This window comes from Notothenia rossii (genome assembly GCF_949606895.1).
Source record: "Notothenia rossii genome assembly, chromosome: 10".
Lineage (NCBI taxonomy): Eukaryota > Metazoa > Chordata > Actinopteri > Perciformes > Nototheniidae > Notothenia > Notothenia rossii.
Genome location: NC_136908.1, coordinates 28477591 through 28498547, shown reverse-complemented (window position 1 = coordinate 28498547; position 20957 = coordinate 28477591). Strand labels below are relative to the sequence as shown.

Here is a 20957-nt window from a genome sequence, read left to right as displayed (position 1 = left end):
TACTTTGCCGTACTTAGTTCATCAGAACTTAGTTCATCAGAACTGTGAGTGAGAAAGCAGATCACACCGGAATAAGTCCCTGAGGGAGGATTATGCAAATTAAGCCGCTGACGTCACTTCTTCTTCTTCTGCTTTGGATTTACTGGCAGGCCGCAAACAACTTCACGGCGGATACTGCCACCCGAAGTCCCCGGCCGGATGTCCCTGGAGTTGGGGACTGGCTTCAGTAGAAGCTGCTGGGAACCTTTTTCTCCCATAAAAGTACCTGCTCTCTAGCAGGGACTGAAAATGGGGTGAAAAGGTTCTCATTAACTAAGTTCTAGTTCCGGATTCTTTTGGTGTGAGCGCACATTTTCGGAACTATATCGGAACTATACTGGGAAAGGTACTCCTGTGTGAAAGCGCCTAATGAGCCCATGAGTGCCGGTATTTCGCCTCGTGTGGACAGCACTGCACACACCTCCACTCATCCCTCAGTGGGTTTGAGCGTGAACGCGCTTCAATGTCTGTTTTACGAGCCTTCTCCCAAACGGCAACATAATGATAGCCTGTGTGAAAAGCAGCATGTGGAGACCCCCTCGCAGCCTTTTCGGTCCGGGCCCCCTGTGGGTTGCTTCACGGGACAGCGGCGGCGAGGGCGATGGCGTGGCTCATCACCATGACTACCACAGGTCATCAAGAGCATGTACGCCCGCTCTCAGGGCATTACTCAGAGTGGCGGCGCGTGTGTTCGATGGACAGATGGATGAGCAGGATGATCAGCAAATTGTGCACTCTGCAGGTCGCCTCTCCCCCCCCCCCGCAGTTTGATGGGATACAGGAAACAATCCTGTCATCCCAGGAACAGTGTCTTGCGCTCCATTCAGAGCTGCAGGAACTCCTGTGGAAAAAGGCAATTTCCAGGGTTCCTCAAAGGTAGGACATTTTTCTAAATCCCGAAAAAGTCCCATCCTCGATCTGTGAGTATTCCACATGCTGACGATCAAACAGGTGCTGGAATGTGTTCACCAGGACGACCGGTTCACTTCCAGAGACCTGAAGGATGCATACTTCCATGTACCCATCATCCCGAAACACAGGAAATTCGTGCGTTTCTCATTTCAGGGAATATCAGACCAGACAATCGTCTGCCGTTCAGATATTCCCTGGCTTCTCGCACTTTTCCAAGTGTGTAGAGGCTGGAGCCGCTACACAGAGGAGGGATGAGAGTGTGGTTTTATCTGGATGACCTGCTATTGCGGGCTCGCTCCAGGGAGGAAGTCGCTTTACAGACGATACATCTCGTATCGCATCTGTCAAGCCGGGGTTTCATATCATTTATCTGGGAGTGGAATTAAACTCAGCCAGCATGAGAGCGCGGTTCTCGCGGGAGAGAGTGGAGAAACTGACAGCCCTCTCCGTGACAGGCGGCTGCTGTTCTGGGCGCGCACACACGTTGCTCTCCATCAGAGCAATGTATATTCCCGGCGAATTGAACAGAGTGGCTTGCAGAGCGCAGGATCACCCCCCTCTGGGGGTAGACGCATTCACACATCGGCCGTGGCCCAGGGTGCAGTTATACGTTTTCCCACCAGTTCCCCTGACCCCCTGATAGCCCCGGAGCGCATGGGAGTGTCCTGGTTTCCATGCCTACAGCGTACGCTGTCAGGCAGACCGTCGGAAATTCCGTGGCGCGGGGACGCTCTCTCCCTCGCGGAGAGAGCGATCAGCAGCCACCCAGTGATAGGCCAGCACTGTGGGCATGGCCCCCACGGGAACACTTGGAGAGGCTTGGCCTCTCTCAAGATGTTACGTACCATCCAGCGAGCCAGGGCCGCGTCTACCATAGCGTCTTACACAGCCAAGTGGACAGCGTTCCAGCGTTGGTGTGTGGAGAAAAGCCTGGACCCCATTACGTGTCCCCTGCCTCATGTGCTGTTGTTCCTCCAGCTGTTGTCAGACAGGAATTGGCTTTTCAGCACGATCAAAACATATGCTGCTGCTATCTCGTCTTGCCACGTAGGTTTCGGTGTCAGAACGGTGTTTAGTCACCCTCTGACAAACCGTTTTCTGCGAGGAGTGCGGAGACTCAGACCTGTGTCACGCACACTGGCGCCTCAGTGGGACTTGGCTTTGGTGTTACGTGCACTGAGTAAAGCCCCAGAGAGACATTTATAGTCTCCGGTACTTCCAATCCAACGCCTACTGCATGCACAGCGTTAGAAAATCAGGACTTCAAAATAAAAGTTTGACTTTTTTCCCTTTTTTCTTCACTCACACATCTGCGACCCACTCGAAACGGGTCCGCGACCCAAAAGTGCAAATGTTTAAGTTCTACTTAATAAATATATTCAAACTTTGCTTAAGTAAAAGTACAAATACCATACTTAAAATATGTTTTAAATTGTGCAAATTTTTGCTCAGAAAATCACCATTCTTCGGTTTATCAGAAACATTACAACTACCACATTTGAAGATATACAGTATAGGTTTTCATTGGACATGGAGTAAAAGTAATCTGTAAGGTAATTAAAGGTGCAGTATAAAAAGTACACTTTTATCTTTTACAGTACTTACATTTCACCACTGAGGTATAATTAATGCTGTAATGCATAATTTCCTTTAAGTGGAAAGCAACAAAGACATTGACTTTTTTGTAAAGTAATTGGACAATAAAGTATACTACAACAGTAATTATACAGTATAGCATATACTGTACACAATAAGCTAACTATGGAATTGAGACACAACAATATGATTTCAAAAGTGAAGCATTGTGATATTTTTAATTTAAGGGACATTTCATTTCTGATAACCTCCGTATGTTCTGTTTTACAGATCTGGATCACAGCAGAGAAACAAGGAGTGAAAGCAGCTACATTCTTCTGGCCTTGGTACTTAAGTTAGTACTGGAATATTTTTTAAGACCAGTGTTTGGTCAACTAAATATTCTAAAAGTTGAATTTACAAAGTATAATTTTAAGTACTACATAGTATGTTTATATTTAATCATAGCAGTTGTCTCCCTGTTCTATTGTTACTTAAATGAGTGCACAGACAGATTTGTATAAAAAAACCATTTACATATCAGTGACATAATGATCACGAGGGGCAACATCCTGAGAATGATGGACAAAGGAACCAAACACACACGGACACATGACAATACCCCCCCACTCTGAGTCACAACAGAAGCCATTGACGACTCAAACAGCAGCTTGTTGACGCACTGAGCAAAAATTATGACATTTTATTTTGAATGCAACGTGACAGAAAACTGAAAGACCAAAATGTATTTTTTATTTGAATGTTAAGGATATTAATTAGGCTTATTTTCTGCTCACAACAAGTTTCATTCAAGTGTAATTTTTTAACACAGATCAGCTCCACTTTTTCCATTTTTGTTTATGAAGACAGGAGGGTCTTTTTACAAATGTGTATATATAAATACATTAATTCAAGATGTATAAACTGTAAATAAACGGTCAGTGTTTATTATTTCTTCTTTCTTTGGCTCCCCACCATCATTCATCATTTTGTGTTTCCAGGGTGATTCCTCTGGAGAGAAGGATTTTGACCATCCTGAGCTGGCTGCATTTGCCTGATGATGAAAGGTACAGTCCGGATCTTTACTCTTAAGGACTTCAATCATGATATTGAACCACACATGAATGTACTTATTGATAGAAAGTTGTCATCTATTTTTCAAATGTGTATAGTAACCCTTGCTGTGACTTTCAGTAAATGACAAAATCAGATGGAAATATTAGGATTAATGTTGAAATGTCCAAATTAGCCAAGCTAACAAACAATTGAATGCAGCAGTGCAGAATTTCAGAATATCATTTTGACTGCTGGTTGTAGTTCTTTTTCTGTTTTATTTTATTGTTAAAATGTATTGGTGATTTGGTAAGAGTATCTTGGAGATAAAGGTTGTTTTTAGCGCTGAGAAGCTGCTGGGTCAGTGAAGGGGTCACGAGCTGAAGTGTTTTATAGTGTGGTGAGAGGATGTGTGAAAAGCAAAAGAGGGGAAAATCGGGACTAAATGGACCGTATAAGGCCCCTTTATAGCCAACTAGTTGAGCTGGCAGACCCTTACTGTGTCCCTGCTGCGGAGGATACAGGTTTGAATCCGGCCTGGGGACCCTTTATGCTTCATACCCTCTATCTCCCCTTTAAAAAAAACAAGACATATTGTCTCTGCTGTATTTCTTCAGGCCGTACGTGTTTGCCGTGCACTCAGAGCAGCCCGATACCTTCGGACACCGCCTGGGGCCACTCAGCAGTGAGGTGAGTGTGACACCTGACAGTGAGGCTGATCCAAGTGTGAATATATCTCAGCTATTTATTTTTTCAATCCTATCTACAGCTGGATAACCCTCTCAGGGAGATCGATAGCATCATCGGTCAGCTGATGAACGGTCTGAAGCAGATGAACCTGCATCGCTGTGTCAACGTCATCGTCGTAGGAGACCACGGTAAGACCAGTTTTAAAAACATGTGTGAATCTGAGATTTATTTCCCAATCCTCATAGAAAAGAGAAGGGTGACGTTTATTTTGTGAAAACTTGAGTTTCTCTTTATAGAACACAGGAAAACAATTCCTGATAACTCTGTATAATCAACAGAATTATCCCCATGTCTTACTCAAAACTTTGTTGTTGCCAAAACTGTCTTGTGAGCTCGTGGCAGAACCATGAAACCAAAAAAAAAAAAATATACAACTTTTTTCAAAGGCAAAATATTAGCTCCATGAAAATGTATAAGAAATGTATACATGAGAAAGTTAGGTGGCAGTCTATAAGAAGAATGCATTGTAATTATTTACACAGCATTTGACTTGTATATTGCTTGTCTTTTATCCAGAGATAAAATTCATACTGCTCTAGGTCCCAAGATAAGTTGGTCTTCAAAATATCTCCATGTTCATACTGAGATTGTGCAGCTGTCTGCAGAAGCTTTTACAATTGGATAAACTATTATTTTATAATCCCTCTAGGCATAGAGCAGTGTGACTGTGATTCGATTCAATAAATGAATGTCTCTTATTTGGACGTCCTTGGTCTGTTTATCATTTGTTGTTGTATGTTACTTTTCTGTGCGCTTCTATTGGTTTTATATCTACTGTAATCTCTTCTAAAAGAGAGATTGCTTTCAGGGTCCTTCCCTATTTTTAGTACCGTTATAATAATCATAGAAAAAATATGGTTCTGAACTTTGTTTATCTGATACAAAAGAGTTCAAAGAATGACTTTTACTGGAACTTTCTACTTTTCTTCTTTCTACCAAATAAATAGTCCCTTTGACAACTGTTGAATGTGAGGCCTGCAGATCAGAGTATGACACAACATTTCTGGAAAGCCTCATTGCAGTTTTCAATTCATGCAAGTCCCAGCTCGGTTTTATTTTCAAAAGGCAGCACACCTTTCATAGGCAGATAAACCAAAGATATTGGTACATTAAATCGAATAAATTCATGTTAGCAGAGAAAAGGAGCTGAAAAAACAGTTTCACGTTTTATTTAAGTTTAAAGTGAACACAACCCTTTGATAATAACAGATTATTGCTTTTTCCCTGCCTGTCAGGTATGGAGGAGGCTCACTGCGACCGCACAGAGTTCCTCAGCAGCTACCCACTCAACATAGACAAGATCCAGCTGATCCCCGGCTCTCTGGGCAGAATACGACCCCGAGACCCCAAATCCTCCACATGTAAGAAGAGTGACTAGTTTATACACAACATTAAAAATAACATGTAAAGAGTCTTCATGTTGACACTATTTTCTTCTCCAGATGACCCAAAGGTAGTGGTTGCAAACCTCACTGTAAGTACCACAACAACACTAACATCAACCAAACCATGTTTCATGTGGTTTCACAAACTGTCCACACAGAGAGGTCGCTTACCTTTTATTTGTTGTTTCAGTGTAAAATGCCGACGCAGCACTTCAAGCCGTACCTAAAGCAACATTTACCCAAGAGGCTTCACTACGCTAACAACCGCAGGATCGAGGACGTCCACCTGCTGATGGAGAGGAAGTGGCACATTGCCAAGTAACCTGACTCACTAACTGACTTCTGCTAAATGTCATGATTAATTACCAACAAATCATTACTCTGTTGATTCTGAGTCCGGACTATACCAGGACTCAGGATTTATATCTCAAACTGTATAAACACCATAAGCATACGGTATATATCAGGAAGGAGAAAACATTTTGTAGTTATTTACCATACATTAAGTATTGTAGTTTATATGGTTAAACCCTATTCCTTTTTTTTTTAAATTATTTTGTAAGAAATCAAGTGTCACTTCAATCACGAGTGAAGACACAAGACCCCAAAATCTTTTCCATATTTTAAATTGAGGGTAGTGGGATATTTTTCTGGGGTAAGTGGAAACCTCCTGAGATTTTTGGATAAATTAAGTTAAACTTTGGCAGAATTGAATGTTTTGCAGTTGTTCTCAGGTCAACATTTGAAGAAAGAATAGCTTTCTTTGTTGAAAAATCATGATATTTATGTTTCTGGTTCAGGAAAATGCCAGAGAAATTGAGGGCACGATGCGGTTTCTTTGGTGACCACGGCTTTGACAACAAGATAACCAGCATGAGGGTACTGAGTACACCTCTTATTCTCTCCTGTATTACATACTGTACTATAATATTTATTGTAATTGTATATAATAATATACCTCTGAGGTTACCGATAGTCTTTTTGAGATCTACGCTCTGATATTTCTTTATTGAAGTCTCAGAACTATTGTCATGTATTCATTTAATGAATATTTACGACTGATTAGAGATTCTTCTTCTGTATTTAATACGTACATGTCTTTTTCTCCTTTACACAGACCATATTCATGGGTCATGGACCAAGCTTCAAGTTCCAGAAGAAAGTGCCAGAGTTTGAAAATATAGAATTATACAACGTCATGTGTGGTGAGAATATTGTTTTTGCCTTTTATGCAATATCGCCATCGATGCTCTTGAGGCCATAGTAAAACTATTAAACTGGCCATAATTCCTTGTGTGATGTGCGGAGAAAGCTCCTAAATAGTTTTACAACAAACTTTAAACTTTTATCCCAGAATGGGATACGCAAATACATTTCTGTTTGTCCGTCTGTTCATCTCTCTGTCTGTCTCAGATTTGTTAGGCTTGAAGCCGGCCCCTAACAACGGGACGTACGGCAGCCTGAACGACATGCTGAAAGATCCTCCGTTCGAGCCCAGCATGCCGGAGGAAGTGACCCTCCCGTCTCCAGCTGACCCTGACGCCGTCGTGACGCATGACCTGGGCTGCAGCTGTGATGATGAGGTCACTAAAATAATTCCTGACTTTCAGTTCAATGTTAAACTGTGAAACAACACCAACAAAACAATTGAAACTGTGCTGTATTAATCAATGTTTATTCTGTCAAGGGGCACAAAAGCATCAAAACAAGCTGACATATTTTTTTCTATCTTTTTCTGTCCCAGAATAAGGTGGAGGAGACGATTGAAGCCTTCAGTCCTGCCCCTGATGGGATGTACAGTTACAGTAGGTTTCCTCACACTTCACTCTCTTTGCAGATCTCAATATGTGTTCATAGTGTTGCAATAAGCACTCCATCTTCTCATCCTTAAGGTTTTGTTTGGGGAGTGAGATTTCTTTACAGATTTGAAGGCTAATTTGTAATTTTATATATTTGGCTAAATTGATCAGCAGTATCAGGAAAATGTTATTCCAAGTTTGGTAGTAGCAAGGCCATTAAATATGCAAGTACCCCCCTTTGTCAAGTATGTATTACATTCTAGGAATCAGAATACTTTCATTAGTCCCACTAAGGGGACATTTACGATTTTTTGAATTTGTATTATAATTTTACGAAATGTAATCGGTTTTGGGGAGTAATTAGGTACTATTATGAGAAAAACAAAGTATTTCAACTACAGTCATTAATCAAACTGCATCTCACTATATCATTTTCTGCTTAAACTGATAATTTGACATTAATATTGTTACTCTAACCCAATAATAAAGCAGGTTGTACTGCAAAACCTTCCAACAAAGAGTTTGATGGTAATCAGTTTTGTCAAAATGACTTGATGTACTTTAGAGATACTTTACTCATTGTATTTAAAGGGATAACTCCAAATATGTAACCTGTTACATTGAAAGAGTAACCTTCTCCACACTATAACCTACTGTAAATGTTTTCCTTTTTGTCCCCCCCCCCCCCAACGGCCCCTCGTCCTATTTTAAAGCGTCCTTGGGTTTCTTGCTATATAAATCAAAGTTATTATTATTTATATACGTTGTATGCCAGTTCTAAGGCACTGAGTATTCACTGCAAAACTGAAGCATAATTTCCTTCTATCAGAGTCAGCATTTTATGTAAAGGCCTGGGGATTAGTGCATATATTAGGGATATGATCATCTAAAACACTGAATTATAACTTATTTCCTTTGAGTCTTTTGGTCCTCTCTGACTGTTCCTCCTCTGTTTACAGACAGCACTCACCTCCCGTTTGGTCGTCCGGCCATCATGTTTGAAACTCAGTACAGTCTGCTCCATCATGTGGAGTTCATCAGCGGCTACAGCAAGGAGCTGGCCATGCCTCTGTGGACAGCATACACACTGCCACGACAGGTACACACACACACACACACACACACACACACACACACACACACACACACACACACACACACACACACACACACACACACACACACACACACACACACACACACACACACACACACACACACACACACACACACACACACACACACACACACGTCTTTTTACTGAGGTTGACGTCGCATTGAATATAACCATTCCCTGGAGTTTTATTCTAAGCACAACCATTAAAAGCTCTATCAAACTAAATATCTTTCACACTATTTTTCACAAACATTACTGTATTCATGTTTTGTAATTGTCTGCACTTACATTACTGCAGATAGAGTTTGAACATTATATTTTTGTTATCCAATTTTGACAAGTTAGGCTCCCCTAGGCTTACATACAGTTTATTTTCTGAGTTTACTTTTCTTCAAAAACGAAGTTGGTCAGGCTGCCATACACTAGTGTTTGCAGTAGCTTGATGTCATGATTATAGCCCTAAAAGGCTACAAAATCTGTGTGTTTCAAGTCTTAAGAAGCTAGTGCATCAAAAGTCAAATAAATACTAAAATGCATCTTGGAGCAAAAGTATTGAGTTCAAAAATCCCAGAAAACTCTGTTATTGCAGCAGAATGTTTCTCTGAAAAACAGTGATGTGTTTCCTTTACCTCTTTCTGCTCCTGACTCCTGTACTTAAACCAGGTGTCAGGCTGTAAAAATGTGACGCACGCCATGTTAATGATAGGTTACATGTTGTTGTTGTTGTTTATAGTGAGAGGCAGTGTGTTTGTAGGGGCAGAACAAGACGGCGGTGCAAGAACATGCAAACATAAACACAAAGGTGTGCAAAAACATCAGAAACACACCGACTCTGTCCGTGACCCTGAACACACATGTTTGTCACACAGGCAGTAGCTCAGTCTGCAGGGGCCTGGTTTAGGAACTCTGATGGTCATGGTTCAATTCCCTTCAAGGAACAAAATAAAAGTAGCTAGAATTACCCACAAATGTGTTCTAGTAGCTAGAGACTTACTAATTCTCCACCAGGGGACTGCCGAGCAGGCACGTGCACACATAGACCTCAAAGTGGGCTTGAGCCCCTGCCCTTTTTCTTCCTCCAGAGAAAGTGCCCTTTTTATGGGGTGCTTTTTATATATATATTTTAAATAAATGAATATGTATCTACTGCTGTTTGTGCTCACTTTCCAAAAATATATTGATTGAATAAAAAATAAAAATATCAGGTCGGGAGATTAGAATGTGAAGTTCCGCTGCTCTTTCTCCCCTCCCTCCCTCCCTCCCTCCACGTCTCGCGCACAGCGAGATGACCAATGACTAAGCTGCCAGTGTGTGAAAGACACACTCAGAAGCCAAAGTACAGAAGAGAGGCTTTCTGATCTCCTCCTCCTCGCTATTGAGAAGGACATTCCTGTTATCTACAGTGAAGTAATAGACATTTACAGGGACATGGCCCCCAGAAGGGGGCTGCTGTAAGGGAGGAAGGAGAGACAACAAGTGAAGAAACGAAAACCTATTTAACAACTTCCAAGTGCAAAGAAAGATACAAGATACAAAGAAAGTTAGTAACAAAAGAAGTTATTAACAAAATATTTGATTTCAGATTTCAAGACATTTTAAAAATAATTTCAGTAAAGTTGCAGTATTTTTGCATGTTCTTAATAAATAATTTTGCACCGTTTTTTCAGCATTTTTTAATCTGTTTTGTCCAATTAAATGAGTAGGAGAGGAGAGCAGAGCGCAGCAAATGTAATTGTTGTAACTAAACTTAGGACTACTTGTAGTTTGGAGTGTAGGTTGGTTTGCGTAGGACATCCTGGAAAGAGACCCGGAAGGGATCTCGGGCGGACGGCCCGGGGGCAAGGCAGAGACCATGGAGGGGGTCTCGGGCGGACGGCCCTGGGGCAAGGCAGAGCCCATGGAGGGGCGAACTCAGGGGGGGCCGAGCATGAGGGCGAAGGTAGCGGCAGGAAGAATCAGGAGGCCGGGCCCGAGGGCGAAGGCAGCGGCAGGAAGAGTCAGGGGGCCGGGCTCGAGGGCGAAGACCAGACAGCTCCGGAAGCCGGGCAGGACCCGGTGTCGGCCGAACAGGAACCGGAGCCGGTGGGACAGGCTTCGGCAGGATCCCCCGTCGAGACAGGTGATGGCGGGGCCTCCAACGAAACAGGACAAGGGGTTGACAGGGCCCCCGGCAAGAGAGTAGTCGGCGGGACCTCCAACGGGACAGGACACAGGGTCGGCGGGACCTCCAACAGGACAGGACACAGGGTTGGCAGGAACCCCGGCAGGGGAACAGTGGGCGGGACCTCCAACGGAACAGGACAAGGGGTTGGCAGGACCCCCGGCAGGAGAACAGTCGGTGGGACCTCCAACGGGACAGGACACAGGGTTGGCAGGACCCCCGGCAGGAGAGTAGTCAGCGGGACCTCCAACGGGACAGGACACAGGGTTGGCAGGACTCTCAGCGGGACCTCCAACGGAACAGGACAAGGGGTTGGCAGGACCCCCGGCAGTAGAACAGTCGGTGGGACCTCCAACGGGACAGGACAAGGGGTTGGCAGGACCCCCGGCAGGAGAGTGGTCGGCGGGAACTCCAACGGGACAGGACACAAGGTTGGCAGGACTCTCAGCGGGACCTCCAACGGAACAGGACCTAGGGTTGGCAGGACCCCCGGCAGAAGAGTAGTCGGCGAGACCCCCAACAGGACAGGACATGGAGTTGGCAGGAACCCCAGCGGAAGAGTTGTTGGCGGGACCTCCAACGACACAGGACATAGGGTTGGCAGGACCCCCGGCAGGAGAGTAGTCAGCGGGACCTCCAACGGAACAGGACAAGGGGTTGGCAGGACCCCAGGCAGGAAAGTAGTCGGCGGGACCTCCGACAGGACAGGACACAGGGTTAGCAGGACCCCCGGCAGGAGAACAGTCGGCGGGACCTCCAACGGCACAGGACATAGAGTTGGCAGGACCCCCAGCAGGAGAGTAGTCGGCGGGACCCCCAACGGGACAGGACATAGAGTTGACAGGGTTCTCAGCGGGACCTCCAACGGAACAGGACATAGGGTTGGCAGGACCCCCGGCAGAAGAGTAGTCGGCGTGACCCCCAACGGGACAGGACATTGAGTTGGCAGGAACCCCAGCGGAAGAGTTGTCGGCGGGACCTCCAACGACACGGGACACAGGGTTGGCAGGACCCCCGGCAGGAGAGTAGTCGGCGGGACCTCCAACGACACGGGACATAGAGTTGGCAGGACCCCCGGCAGGAGAGTAGTCGGCGGGACCTCCAACGGCACAGGACATAGGGTTGGCATGACCCCCGGCAGAAGAGTAGTCGGCGGGACCCACAACGGGACAGGACATGGAGTTGGCAGGACCCCCAGTGGAAGAGATGTCAGCGGGACCTCCAACGACACAGGACATAGGGTTGGCAGGACCCCCGGCAGGAGAGTAGTCGGGGGGATCTCCAACGGGACAGGACAAGGGGTTGGCAGGACCCCCGGCAGGAGAACAGTCGGCGGGACCTCCAACGGCACAGGACATAGGGTTGGCAGGACCCCCGGCAGGAGAGTAGTCGGCGGGACCCCCAACGGGACAGGACATAGGGTTGGCAGGACCCCCGGCAGGAGAGTAATCGGCGGGACCCCCAACGGGACAGGACATGGAGTTGGCAGGACCCCCGGCAGGAGAGTAGTCGGCGGGACCCCCAACGGGACAGGACATAGAGTTGGCAGGGTTCTCACTGGGACCTCCAACGGAACAGGACATAGGTTGGCAGGACCCCCGGCAGAAGAGTAGTCGGCGGGACCCCCAACGGGACAGGACATGGAGTTGGCAGGATCCCCGGTAGAAGAGTAGTCGACGGGGCCCCCAACGGGACAGGACATGGAGTTGGCAGGACCCCCAGCGGAAGAGTTGTCGGCGGGACCTCCAACGACACAAGACATAGGGTTGGCAGGACCCCCGGCAGAAGAATTGTCGGCGGGGCCTCCAACGGCACGGGACATAGGGTTGGCAGGACCCCCGGCAGATGAGTTATCGGCGGGACCCCCAACGGGACAGGACATGGAGTTGGCAGGACCCCCAGCGGAACCTCCAACGGCACTTCAGTAGGGATTTGAGTAGGGACTTGAGAGGGGACTAGAGAGGTGACTAGAGACGGGACTAGAGACGGACTAGAGACGGGACTAGAAAAGGGACTTGGGAAGGGACTAAAGGAGGGACTAGAGAGGGGACTTGAGAAGGGATTAGAGAAGGGACTAGAGAAGGGACTAGAGAAGGGACTAGAGAAGGGTCTTGGGAAGGGACTAGAGGAGGGACTAGAGAAGGGACTAGAGAAGGGACTAGGGAAGTGACTAGAGGAGAGACTGGAGAAGGGACTTGAGAAGGGACTAGGGAAGTGACTAGAGGAGAGACTGGAGAAGGGACTTGAGAAGGGAATTGAGTAGGGACTAGAGAAGGGACTAGAGAAGGGACTTGAGTTGGGACTAGAGAACGGACTAGAGAACGGACTAGAGAAGGGACTAAAGAAGGGACTTGGGAAGGGACTTGGGAAGGGACTAGAGGAGGGACTATGGCTGCTGGGGCCGGAACCAGGGCCGGGACCATGGCTGCTGGGGCCAGATCTGGGCCCGGAACCGTGGCTACTGGGGCCAGAACTGAGGCTGGAACCATGGCTGCTGGGGCCAGAACTGGGGCCGGAACCATGACTCTTGGGGCTCGGGCTACTAGTCTGGACTTGCGACTCCCTGTCATAGGAGCCTTTTGGAGGCTCCGTGGACCTTCAAAAGCCAGACGAGTTCAAGATAACTCCCTCAACCAGGGCCTTGAGGTTACCTCCTGGCGTGTCGCAGAAATAACTGACTGCCTCCCTTCACTACTAGAGGCATATCTAAAGTCATTCCTCAAGCATGTTAAATTGTAGTTTACCTCATACAAACTGTCTGCCTGGTCCATTCTTGGTTCATTCGTTCTTTTACGGTTGAGTGAAGGAAGCAGGACCCAAATGCAGATTAAACTGATTATACCTTTATTTCAAGGATAACGAATAGAACTTGGACAGACAGAACACTCACCGGTGAACACAGTCAACAACAAACGACGAAGCAACAATGACAGACAGAAAAACCAGAACTTAAATACACACAAGACTAATCACACAAACAAGACACAGGTGAGGAGGGAGGAGAAAACACAGGGGCACCAGGTGAACGCAATCGGGTAATTAGGCAGGAGGGAAAACAGACAGGCAGCAACAGGCAATACAGGAAACCAAAGACAGATCTAAACAAGACAAAACACAACGCAGACAGAAAACCAAAGACAGATCTAGACAAGACAAATCACAACACAGACAGATTGTGACAATTTGTCACCTTCCTTTCTCTTACTTTCCCGTTTTTTGTCTGTCAGGAGGACATGACTCCCATCCCGGAGGTCTCTGCCGGGGCTCAGTGTATCCGAGTTGACCCCAGAGTGTCAGCTGATCACAGTCAGAGCTGCACCTCCTACAGCCAGAACAACCATCTCACCTACGGATCCCTCTACCCTCCAGGTAAACCTGCAGGAGAGGAGCACACACATAGGCTGATGAGTCCAGTAGTATGCAAGATAATAGAAGATAAGACCTACACACACAGGAAATGCATAATGTCCCCTTAAGCCTTGCGCACTCACTCACTCACTCAATGATACACCTTTCTTTAGATTATTTATGGCATTCAATTATATATGTTAACCTTTTGTTTACAGTGATTAGTAAATTGATGCATCACCTTTGTATTTATGTTTGACTGCAGTACAGGAACTAATGTTATTACAAAATGTTGTCCACGTAAAGTTCTGGTTTTGATCAGTTTTACTCGATGAGCAGTTAACATTTGTTCTTGTATAAATTACCAAAAATATCAGGCTGTGATTATGAAATACTAACAGCTACAGTTATTCTTTTATAATGTGATGCAATGTTTATACTGACAATTGTAAATTACATTTTGAAAAGGACATGTTGTCAAGAGACTATAGCAGAGCAAAAATAAAATGTACCCGAGTGATTCAGCTCTGATGCTTTAATGTTCACAGCCTCTCCGTAATGTTTGCATTATGGAAATATTTGTTTTCCACGTGTTAGAGTGTTTTGGGATTTTCTTCACAGAGCTGGCATCTTCTCCAGAGTCCAGATATGACGCTTCGCTCATCACCAACATGGTCCCCATGTACCCTGCATTCAAGAGTGAGTCACACCCTTAAAAAACAAGTTCATATTAACAAGGTTAAACTTGTAGCACCGGGTTATACATAAAGAGCATTGTAACTGTTTCATACATCGAAGAAAACTCTTTTTGAACCAGCAAAAGTTCATAAAACCTCAACGAGCCAAATCAAATATCCCGATTTGGATTGACATGATGTGAGACTGATTAACTTTACATGTATCGCTGCAGATACTACCTGGTAGTGGTCAAATATCAGGAACATCAAACAATAAAACTATCCCCTTACTTAAATGAGTAACTGTGAGTTAAGAGCCATACATCCACAAATATCAGTGAGTTTCTTGTTGAATACAACATGTGCTATGTGCTATACTATAATCAGTGAGTTTGTCTTTTACTACAAGCTACAACCTTTAACAGTCTTTAAACAAGTATGATCTGCAGTGCTTCTGTCCAATATTAAGAGTTAGTGCCTCATCGTTCAGCTGTGTGTGATGACCAGTTTAATGAGTGCCTTCTCTCTTTCTGTAAATCAGCAACACCCAGTGTGATGAGACAAAGAGACATAAGTGTGGTGATGTCAGGTCTGAGCGAGCACCTCCTGACACTCATTGTTTCTGCAGAGAGAGGACTTATCAGGACAAACACACCCTCTCTGAATCGCTGTCTCATGCAGATACACATAATCCTCATTGTCGTCAGTGCTGGGAACACAGTGCGTGTCTGGGGAATTTATAGTTTTGCATTATTAATGCTGGAACATATTGTATGTAGATTGATGACATCAGGATCAGTGTGCGGACAGTGCTGAGTTGAACAAGAAACATAGTCTTGCAGGATACAGAATATGTTTTGTTTCCTAAATTAGATTATGAAAGTTAAAATCCCCTTAAAGGACCAAAAATATGTCTCACTCACATGTCTTTTCAAGTTTATTAACACATTTCTATTTCTAGCCCATAAAAGGTCGTAAAGTTCGTCCCATTTCAGAATAATATATATGATATGTTTTATAATGAGTGATCATTAAAGTGTTCTCAAAGCTGGTAAAGGTGCAGCTAGTTTGAATGACTTTGTATACTGCATGGTAGCTTGTGAATTTACTCCAGGTGGAACTAAAGTCTGATTTAACACTTGATTAGATTTGCAAGGGATGCAGATGATATTTTTTCCCGCAAGTTTTAAAGGTTAAAAACCGTTGACACAACATTAGGATTTGATATACTGTAATAACAGTGAAAATTAACCGATTGATTTAACGTTAATTAAAATAAAATAAAATAAACATTAGCACCTTTAAACTGAAAATATATCATCATATTGAGCTGAACAACAACATTGAATGTTCAGAGAATGTAAAATGTGATATTTCTGTATCTTTTTTCGCATACCCACAGTAGCTGAGATTTGATCGCAATGTGAGCCAGAGGACATCCAGATGTGATCTGAAAGCCCCCCCTCTGCAGTGCATCCTGCATGCATTTACGTTCAAACTGCAGTTAACATGCAGCACTCCTGATCCTGATATCTTTACATCAGAAGTGAAACGGGTTGATGAGTTTAGGAAGGAGACTTATCATAAGATATATGCTTTGTGTTTTAGCACCTGATCCTTTTTTCTTCTATCTGCAGGAATGTGGAGTTACCTGCAGGGCACGCTGCTGAGGCGCTACGCAGAGGAAAACAACGGCATCAACGTTCTAGCTGGACCCATATTTGATAATGATTACGACGGCCTGCGAGACACCACAGAGAAGATCAGAGAGTAAGAACTGACCAGTATCACACTGACAGGCCCTTTAATGTTCTACTTCAACTGTATGAGAAAGACATAATAAAGTTACAATTAGGCTGAAAGGTTTATTATTGATCTTGTAAGAAGCTTTTTGTCAGAAAATGCACTTTCACATGCATGGATGATACAAAATACCAAATAAAAGTGAATCAAATCAAATCACTTTTCTCTTTCCCCAATCAACAAAGAAGCAAACAAACAGACATATTACAAAACACCAGGCCGCTGTACATTAGTGTAACTCTCTCTTCTGTCCAGGGTCTCGGCCGAGGCCCTGCCCGTCCCCACCCACTTCTACACGGTGGTGACCAGCTGCCAGGAGCTAAACCAGACGGTGGAGGAGTGTGACGGAGATCTGAGGGCCTTCTCCTTCCTGTTGCCCCATCGAAAGGATAACACAGAGGCATGCAATGTGAGTAAAACCCAACAGGGGGCAGCGCTGTCCCACTGCAGCTGCATCAAGTCAGTTCACATCAGTCAGAGATCAAAAACACAGTGAGTTTGATCTCTGTCATTTTAGGAAAGTAACTGATAAACTTACTCAATTACTGTGTCTAAGTACAAATTGACCCTTTCATCTATTAGTAAATGATCACAAACATAATCAAGAATCTCTTGATAACTGATTTAGGGTCCTGAAGTTCATCAGGAAGGGATCGTATGTTGTTGCATCCAGTAATGGATATCAACATGCTCCTCTCACTAGTAAGAGGGACTTGACAACGGTGAACCTCTTTAAGTACAGTAAACGCAATACTCTTTGGGTATTGTCCTTCGGTTAGCCAAAGGAGATAGTTTAAGGTTTAATTTAAGGTGTCCAGGGCAACCAACTGCATTAAAATCCTGCTCTGACAGTAATGCAAGTGTAATAATAATTCAATTGTTTCATAATGAAACAAGTATTACAGTGAACCTCTGGTGAAATGCGGGTCTTTCTCAGAGGAATATTTCCAATTCATTGTCACTACTGAAAGCTAAAGATTAGAGGGAACCTTACCACTGTTCTAGTATGAGTTACATTTAAAACTTTAAGAAATCAATTCAAGACCACTGTGCAGTTTACAGTCAGTTATCTGGTAGCTGAATTAGGGTTATTTCAGTCAGACAAATCCTGTTTGAATATTTATTAACAGCAACATAGTTTGAGTTTGGCCTAGTCACTCCCCTGCACATTTTTTCAACATCACTGATCTCTGTTGCTCTGAAGCTCTGATTTATGGTGAAATGGGGGTCTTTCTCAGATAAATATTTCCAGTGACACTGTGGAAATTCAATGTGAGGCAAGCGGTAATTACGCATTTAATTCACTGCTAAAGTTTAGTGGAGTGATGATAAGATAACTATCACCACAGCCTACAGATGGGTGCTTAGCTGGAAGGGGGGCAGATAAGCAGCAGAAGGTGAAGGGTAGAGGGAGGTATGGGAATTCCTGCAGATTAAATACAGCTTCTGAATTTGTAAAATGTGTTATACAAGGGGGTAAGGCATGTCACGTGTATATAGGCCATTTCACAATTTTTCCTTTCATTAACAGCCATAAAACAGTTCTGAGGCTGACTAATAGGGACAAATGGTGTTTCTGCCAGTCCCACTCTGAGCCTTTCCTGTACTGTGTAACTTTGATGAGCAGCTCTTATACCTGGAACTGTGCGTAAGGCTTTGCAGCTCTTAGTTTGTTTTGATGATCATATTATATTTTAAAAGTTCACAGGTTTTTTCCTCTTTATCCTCCAGGACCTCTGCCCCAACTGATTTACACAGTCTTTTGATGGTCAGAAAAACTTTTCTTGTTGCTAAAATAAAGCTAACAGCTAGTTACCTAGTTAGCTGTTAGCTCAGTTAGCAGTGCTACCGATCTGAGAACTTGGAGCACTTGGGACATTTTGTGGTTTACATTTCTAGCAGGAGGAGATTCCATCCCAGGACAGGTTGGAGAATGCAGGCAACTGGAGCCGGTGGTGTGGGCAATGGAACATTATTCTTTGACATTTTACTTGACATTTTTGTTGAGCACTAACCAAATAAAAGCTGGAGTTTGAAACTATTTGAAACATTCTAAATTGACCTTTTAAGGACTAGCCGGAATTATTTGTATATTATGATTTGCGTGAATTTTCCCATTCCCACATTTCCTGTTAGTATGACTGATAAGGATTATGTGTACCTGGTCTGCATAAACATTTGAACATCGGTTTAAACTGCAGACGCAGTTGTTACTGAAACGTGACTGTTATTGACAGAGAGCATTGTCAGCTACTGAGTCATACTGTAGGTGTCATAAGTTGGAGATCTATCACGTGGCCAAAACGAAACAAGGAATGTAAACGTGTCTTTTCATATTTGAACTTTTGTGGGTACCAACACTGACTCATATCTGATCAAACTACAACTAGACAATCAAGATGTTTTTTTCTTTTCTTAGAGGGGAGCAGAGATCCTCTTGGCTTTTCACAGTAAACAAAACTTGCTGACTCCCAGTTTAAATTTGCAGTATCTTCTGTAGGAGTGTTTGTGTCATACATGTACCATGCATGTTTATACTGTAGGCAGCATACAGTATATGTACACAGTGGACAGTCAACTGTTGCTACATTTAAAGAAAGACTAAAATGTAGCAACCATTGCCTGGTGCAAGGATGACATATATACCCGGAAATAAGCTGGGCATGGGTTCCCTCGACAAAAAAGCAAAGGGATTTCTCCATAGTATTTAGGAAAATAGCTCAAAATAAGGTCTGTGGAAAACGAACCTGTTAGATAAATGCACGTTTTGTTCAGCCGGATCATATCCACATGTCTACCCTACTTTTATAATTTTCAAATCATAAATCTAATCGCCAGAAGCAAAATGCTAACGTTATGCTTCAACGTCACGCCAACTTAAGATCGATATTCAAAAATACAGATTCAAAATTGTACAAGTTTAAGCTTTTGTTTTAACAGTTTGCAGGAGCGCAGGACTTGCTTTCAAGCAGAACAGGGCAAACAAACTTAGCGGGAGTGTTTACGTGTTCGGCGTACTGACGTAAAACGGCCTGGACAACTTCTGTAGTCCTATTCAGCCACTTGTTAACAACCAACGTAAACTCTTCAAAAATCACCAGTGGGGTCACTGCTGATGTATTTAATGTCGTAGAACAAAACGTGATCCGTCTCTTAAATGTTTCTCAACCACAGACCTTATTTCGAGCTATTTTCCAAAATCCTATGGAGAAATCCCATTGACTCTGAGACGAGGGAATCGGTAGTGGAAAAATGCAAACTCACTTCCGGGTTTTAGGACTCGTCACTGCACCACTCTATATAGAGGTAGATAACAGAAAAGCTTTCACATTGTAAATGTTTGAGGATAAATAATCTGAACCTTAATGGCCAACATACTGGAGCACTGTTGAGTCACTTATAGTCTTTTTGAAAAAAAATTGTTTTCCTTTGTACAGCCCGTAAAAATCTTTCTTTGCCCTGCACAATATCAGTTCACCTGAAATGTTTCAGCACATTGAAAACCCCTCCAGTTCTTATATCAAAAATATTTAATTTTGTATTTTATTTTATACAATAATAATGATCCAAAAGTCAACAACAAATTACCATTTCAGGAAAACAAAGGAAGACATAGGGCAAAATTAATAAAATAAAGACAACATTTAAAACTATATTTGTAATAAATTAAATAAATGATTGAAACGATATAAAATAAATTGAATAATAATCATTAAAAGAACAATACAAATGGGGGGTGTTGCTAATAAAAAGCTAATACAATGTTTTTTTTTAAAAGGTCCACTCATATATCAACAATTGCCATTTAAAGGCCATCAATGTATTAGTCAGTCTCTCAATACCGTCTAATTTCCTAGCTTCAACTAAATATCTTTAAAATCACTATATATATAAACATGAAATCTATATATATATTTTTTAAAGGCTCTGTTAATTCCTTACACAGCTAGTCCCTGTAGGAAATATTGCATTTGTTGTGGCATATGAACAAGCATGTGGTGCTTTAGTGAGTCTTCAAGACAAGGTATAAGGTCATATTCAAGGAAATTATTATTGTGATCATGGTATTTAAGGAACATTTCACCAAGTGCAACAGTGTATTTTCACACTGGCATAAACACATAATATTTTCATGAAATAAACGTTTGGTTTGAAGTGTTTGTTAACATGTTAGCCATGTCAACTGCATGAACAGAAAATCTCCCTGTTGTATTTGCAGTGTGCTGTGCTGCCCCTAAGTAGCCAAACAATTAAGAAATGCAGCTTTATTTCATTAATTTGATTACATTTATTTTCCTTGGCACTTATTATTAATGAAATGTTGTCTTTTGTTTTTTA

At 43.3% G+C, this 20957-nt stretch overlaps 1 protein-coding gene across 2 annotated transcripts in view; it reads left to right on the top strand.

The window, feature by feature from the left end:
• The window catches only part of enpp2l (ectonucleotide pyrophosphatase/phosphodiesterase 2-like), an 82604-nt gene that overhangs the window by 15058 nt on the left and 46589 nt on the right, over nt 1–20957 (top strand). Inside the window, exons 9-24 of one of the 2 annotated variants that reach the window (XM_079654905.1) lie at nt 2818–2873; nt 3528–3593; nt 4197–4269; nt 4349–4457; nt 5565–5690; nt 5772–5803; nt 5905–6032; nt 6515–6593; nt 6832–6919; nt 7128–7297; nt 7459–7519; nt 8473–8612; nt 14019–14160; nt 14761–14838; nt 16454–16586; nt 16875–17028. In XM_079654905.1, coding sequence (XP_079511031.1) covers nt 2818–2873; nt 3528–3593; nt 4197–4269; nt 4349–4457; nt 5565–5690; nt 5772–5803; nt 5905–6032; nt 6515–6593; nt 6832–6919; nt 7128–7297; nt 7459–7519; nt 8473–8612; nt 14019–14160; nt 14761–14838; nt 16454–16586; nt 16875–17028 — 1635 coding nt within the window. The other variant, XM_079654906.1, reaches the window with a different exon arrangement.